This window comes from Benincasa hispida, chromosome 10, assembly GCF_009727055.1.
Source record: "Benincasa hispida cultivar B227 chromosome 10, ASM972705v1, whole genome shotgun sequence".
Taxonomy (NCBI): Eukaryota; Viridiplantae; Streptophyta; class Magnoliopsida; order Cucurbitales; family Cucurbitaceae; genus Benincasa; species Benincasa hispida.
This window is the reverse complement of record NC_052358.1, coordinates 31,704,774-31,710,782: the sequence shown is the minus strand read 5'-3', so window position 1 is coordinate 31,710,782 and position 6,009 is coordinate 31,704,774. Positions and strand designations below refer to the sequence as shown.

Below are 6,009 nucleotides of genomic sequence, written 5' to 3'. Positions count from 1 at the left end.
AAGACAATTGGTTGCAAATGGGTGTTTACTGTTAAGTATAGACCTGATGGTACGATCGACCGATACAAGGCACGGTTAGTGGCTAAAGGTTTCACTCAAACCTTTGGGATAGATTACTCAAAGACTTTCTCTCCAGCAACAAAGTTAAATATAGTTTGTGTGCTCCTCTCGGTTGCAGTTAATAAGAATTGACCTTTGCACCAGTTTGATGTGAAGAATGAATTCCTTAATACAGAATTAGAAGAAGAAGTTTATATGAGTCCGCCTCTAGGGTTTGAAAAACAGTTCAGTCGCAAAGTTTGTAAACTAAAGAAGTCATCGTATGGGTTGAAACAGTCTCCGAGGACCTGGTTTAGTAGATTTATTACATTTGTAAAATCATAAGGGTACAGCCAGGAACATTCAGACCACACCTTGTTCACAAAGAAGTTTATGTCTGGAAAAATGGTAGTTCTAATTGTGTATGTTGATGACATTGTAATCTTAGGGGATGATGCTTTAGAAATAGACAGATTGAAGAAAATGATGGCTGAAGAATTCGAGATCAAGGACCTTGGAAAGTTAAGGTATTTTCTCGGAATGGAGGTGGCCTGGTCAAAGGAAGGAATCTTTGTCTCTCAACGAAAGTATATGCTAGATTTGCTTAAAGAGACAGGTGTGACAGGATGTAAACCAGTTGACACTCCTATGGAAGCAAATACTAAGCTTAGTGATCTGAGTAGTAGTACACCAGTTAACAAGAAGAGGTATCAACGTTTAGTCGGGAAGCTAATTTATCTTTCCCAAACGAGACCAGATATTGCACATGCAGTAAGTGTGGTTAGCCAATTTATGCAGTCTTCTTATGAAGAACATATGAAGGCAGTGGAATGAATTTTGAGATATTTAAAGGCTTCTCCAGGCAGGGGATTAATGTTCAGAAAGTCAGACAGACGATTCATCAAGGCCTATACAGATGCTGATTAGGCAGGCTCAGTGGTCGACAGAAAGTCGACATCGGGCTACTGTACGTTTTTTTGGGGTAACCTTGTTACATGGAGGAGTAAAAAACAAGGGGTGGTTACCAGAAGTAGTGCCGAAGCTGAATACAGGGCCATAAACCTTGGGATATGTGAAGAAATGTGGTTAGAAAAGGTCCTAATTGATCTTAACCAAAGTCATGATGGGCCAATGAAACTCTATTGTGATAAAAGGCTGCTATAAGCATTGCAAACAACCCTGTTCAGCATGACAGAACGAAGCATGTAGAGATTGACAAATATTTTATCAAATAAAGGTTTGACAATGGAAATATCTGTGTTCCCTATGTTCTTTCTAGTCAGCAGATTGCAGATGTACTCACAAAAGGGCTATCATGACAACTCTTTAACTCATGTGTTAGCAAGTTGGGTCTCGTTGATATCTATGCTCCAACTTGAGGGGGAGTGTTGAAAATCGAATATTGACCCTAGGGGCATTTTTGTCTTTTCTTGTGTACCATAGGGTTTCATCTTTTTCTATTTAAACTGTAGCTTCTGGGCATTATTTTGTATCACATTATTATAATAAAGTTCTCTGCACCGTAGTTTTTTCTCCCTGTACTAGGGTTTTCCACATAATATGTGTGTGTCATTTTCTCTTCTCTTTACTTTTCATCAGATACAAATGAAATCTATTGTTTTCTATTTAAAAAATCTCACCAAAATTCATTGGGATGTTTGGGGTAAGAAGTTGAGAAGTTGGAGTAGGAAAGTAAGAGTTTGTGAACTCCACTCCTTATTTGGCCCAAGGAGTTGACGGGTCTCACTATTGAAAAACATCAATTTTATATCTTATCAACTTCTTACACTGTAGGCTCTAAGAGTTCACAACTCCCTAGACTTCATAACTCTTAACTCTTCATAACTCTTAACTCTTTACTCCAAACACTCCTATTGTGTTTATAAAGTCCCAAGTTACATTAACTGATAACACTTGGTCTCTGTTACAAGATGTTGGCTGTGTTGTACTTGAACATTGGCATTTCTTCAACAACTCACCAGCTAAAGAGTAAACTTGAAAGCACGTGGTTTATTGAAGGCTCAATTTTATAGGAACTAACACAAATTTCTACATTTATACATTATTTTCTAGATCATATGAAGTAACCCTTCTGATATTTAATCTTTTGGATTAGCCACTGAAAAGCAAAAGGGTGTTAATATAGAACACTATCTTTAAGTTAACCATGGTTCTTCAGCTTGCATTTTATAACCAAACATCAAACTAAAACAGAGTCCATTTTCAAGGCCTTGCAGTTTGCACCAGAATTCAACTATAGCTCAGCCAAGCAAGGAAAGTTCTTGTCTTGGCAATACATTTCTGTTAAAGAGAATTGTGATGAAGCAGAAAAGAACCACGTTTCCCCCTTGGATTTCAATAGCTAATACCTGTATACTACGGTTACACATTTTTTACTTCCATGCACAGGAAGCAACCAAATCCCTATCCATCCAGCCTAGATACAAACCCCCTTCTCTTTCTTCAAGCCTATACCTGTTAGAATAGTTATCTAATAACGTTTTGATGGTAGCATTCACCAAAGAGCTCAATGGGTAAGGTGTAAATCCTGCCATTGCGAATCGGAGTCTCCATTTTCCGAGTAATTCATGTCGTTCTACTCTCTCGGCTCCTTCACATGCTAGTATGTTGACAACTTCCCTGGCTAGACAATGCTGCTCGATGTTAATTCGCTCCTTGTGCTGTCTTGGAAGGGTAACGTCAATTGATTCAAACATGGCATTATAGTAATCAAGTGTTTCGATGAACCGGGGAAAGAATGCAGCTGTGTTTGTGTTGGATTCTTGTTCAACAAGTGTCACAACCTTTGGAGACAGACCCTTAACCAGCCTCAATAGCCTATCTCGATGATTTTCGGTGCTTACGCTCTCATCTGGCATATGGTGTAGCATGAATGCAAAATTCACTGCTAAAGACTCCCCTCGTCGAATGCCCAAATTATTTTGTTGAACATCGCAGCCAGAAATGGCAGCAGAGTGAAACTCAAATGGCACGTTAAATAACTTTGCTAACTTGGAAAGTCTCTTCCCAACAATATCTAGCCCACCTCCACGAGCATAAGCTGATGCAGGATCATCTATACCGGTGATACGAATGTGAGGTGGCCCACCAGGCCTGCCTGCAAAAGCTTGAATCAAAGTGATCCACTGAGTACCCTGAGAAATTTGGAAATCAATGATGTGAACTCGATCTTCATCTTTCATGGCTTCTGCAATGGCACCATTTGCTGACATGTATCCAAATTTGAAGTACGGGCAAACCTCGTAAAGAAGGTGCATATATGAGAGGAGCTCCGATCTTGCTGGTTCCTTGCATCTCAAAGATTTATAGATGCAACTGCCCGAGGAGGCTAACCGTGCAACCAGCCCCTCCAGCATATATGCTCCCAACCTCTGCATCGGTTCACCACAAACCGACACCATCTTGCGCAACTCATCCATTAGCCATTGTGCCATCAACGCATCATTATCTGATACAGCTTTAGCACAAGCTATTAGGATCTTTTTCAAGTTTCCTTTAGTAATAGCATCCATCACTTGTCCCCAAGTTCCCATCTCTAGATTGTCCGTTCCCTCCTGGTAGATACTATCAAAACTATCGATAACATCAGAATCAGGGCCAAGCATCGCAGTTTCCAATTCCAGTAGTTTGTGCCTAAAATCATTAATATCATCCGTTATGCTGGATCCACTTACTGAGGAACCATATGTATTGTCAGGGGAATTATGCTGATCAGAAGGATTTGAACGAGAATCCTGTTGCGATACCGGACTCCCGTTGGGTGAGAAAGTAACTGTCGATGTTGAGTTGTGAGCTGCATAGCTGTGGCTTCCTGAGGACGACTCCAAAGTACAGTACCGATCACCAATGTCTTGAACATTGAATTGAGCTCTTTGGTTGCCAGCATTGGAATATAATTGGCGACCAAAAGATTGAAATTGGGAGAAGCAGTAGGCATCCACTTCTTGAAGTGGCTGATAACATAATCTCTTTGACATATGTGAACCTCGATGAAGCTGAGAAGCTTGCATTTTACAAATTGTCTAGTGAAGCGACTGATTTTATCTCTACAGAAGCTAAGAGTGTTCAAAATCCTTGCTCCAAGAGCTGCCGTTCTAAACCTTTATCTTAAGCTACTGCACATATGAACCAAAATCAGCATGGTTGTAGCACAGATAAACATCGGCTGGTAAAATCATCCACAAAAACTATCATGGCTACATGTCTTAATCATCAAAAACTGAAGAAAATAACATCACAGAACAAATTGACTCAAATAAATCATTCTGATAATGGTTTATTGCTAAGCTAAAATCTGGCGGAGGTCAATAAATAAAAGACAGACAGCATACTCCAAAGCTCAAACAAGCTCAAAGCAATATTCAAGCTGCCATAAAATTTCTCAGTTCAACATATAAGAATGTAAGCACCAAAGATTTTAGGACAGACAAAAGATCATATGCGCTATACACAAGACATTAGACAAGACACCTACAGAAAGGATGAAAAAACCATTCTTCTTAGTCTTTGTTTCTATGAAATTTAACTAAATCAAAAAGTGAAACTCTAACCATATAACAGCAAGGAAACTGAAGAGGACATTCTACAAATTTGATTTATCAATTAGATCAGAGTTGAAAACTGAGAACCTGCTTAGAAAATCCTACCCCTCGAAAGAATCATCCGAACTTACACTCGCTGAAACAAGCAAGTAGAGAGAGATTAAATTTCTGCTTTCTTAGGAAAAGCAATTAAAAAAGCATCGAGGAATATTTTAATTCAGTTCGGTGACTCATGAGTGTACCTTTCCACGTATTCGACTATATCCCCCACCAGATCATCATTCACCTTTTATAGAAAGAAATAAAAACAGGAGGAGCTAAATAACTATTCACACATGAAACCGATACAATGGAATTCGATCCTCTTTTTGTAAGATCTACCATTAATCCGACCCAGCTACGATAATCCCTATAAAATCCAAACCAGTTCGAAAAGTAAGGAACTACAAACAAACAAACAGTAAAATAAAATTCTAACAATTCCGTCCTTTACATTGCAGCAAAGAACAGCAGAATTTGTCAGTGAATCGATCCCCACAAAAATGCTACATAGAAAACAGAGCAGAAAAACAGAGAAGTAGCAAATTCAGGCCTCGAATTCCCATTTTCAATGAAACCCATTTGCAGAAATAAAAAATCAGACATGAAAACTAAAATACCCAGAAGAAAATAAGAACAAATTCCACAAACCCAGAACGGAAAAACCATCAAAGTTCATTCAATTCCCAGAAGATAAATTAATTAAAAATTCAGTGGATCGAATTTCAGAAGTTCATAATTAACCAAATTGTTCATCCCACCTCACTTGGAAAGAGTCTTGAAGCTAGAATTCACTTCAAACTTTGAGTGATTTAGAGAGAAGAAAGAAAGGGGAGTCTTATGTGAAGCACCTGAGAGAGTATTTAAGAAAGTGGACGAACAAAAAGCTCTGTAATTATTGCGAAACTGCATTTGCCAGTTTTGCCACATAGTTGTATAAAATGACCGAAGTACCCCCAAAAAAAAAGTTATTCCCCAAAGATAAGCCGCTAATATATGCCATCCGTGCCTTAAAAAGGTAGAATGAGATAAGTTTGATGTGATTTAATTTAAAGATCAATACTTTAATATTTTACTCTTAAATCTTCATAATTACCAAATCACATTTTCCAAATAAGATAAGATTTGACTTTAATTACACTAAATTTTGATTTACATCATTGATCAACTATGTCCAAATTTTATTTTTTCATTTTTTCTTATCAAATTTTGTCCTAATTTAATAGAAAGGAAATGAATAGAAAGATATTAGTGATGTATGATTGGAATTATGATATCATATTTTTGTCGATATTTATACAAATCTATAGATTGCACATCAATAGGAGTAAATCAAAATCTTCATTATATCGTAAAAAATCTATGAGAT

The 6,009-nt window shown here is 37.7% G+C and overlaps 1 protein-coding gene across 8 annotated transcripts; it reads right to left on the bottom strand.

Moving 5' to 3' along the window:
* Positions 1-2,194: 2,194 nt before the first annotated feature.
* Positions 2,195-5,553, bottom strand: LOC120088198 (scarecrow-like transcription factor PAT1). Of its 8 annotated transcripts, none has more exons than XM_039045317.1 (4): positions 5,402-5,545; positions 4,844-5,010; positions 4,689-4,737; positions 2,195-4,175 (listed from the first exon to the last, which is right to left on the bottom strand). In XM_039045317.1, exon 4 carries the CDS (start codon positions 4,068-4,070, stop codon positions 2,433-2,435), a length of 1,638 nt encoding a protein of 545 aa, XP_038901245.1. In that variant the 5' UTR covers positions 4,071-4,175; positions 4,689-4,737; positions 4,844-5,010; positions 5,402-5,545; the 3' UTR covers positions 2,195-2,432. The 8 variants fall into 8 exon arrangements, with proteins under 8 accessions (XP_038901245.1, XP_038901248.1, XP_038901247.1 ...); XM_039045320.1 differs by having other exon boundaries at positions 2,195-4,172; XM_039045319.1 differs by having other exon boundaries at positions 4,707-4,737.
* Positions 5,554-6,009: the final 456 nt, after the last annotated feature.

Excerpts from the sequence above, each read along its gene's own strand:
- LOC120088198 (XM_039045322.1), bottom strand. The coding sequence starts at position 4,070 with ATGCAAGCTTCTCAGCTTCATCGAGGTTCACATATGTCAAAGAGATTA.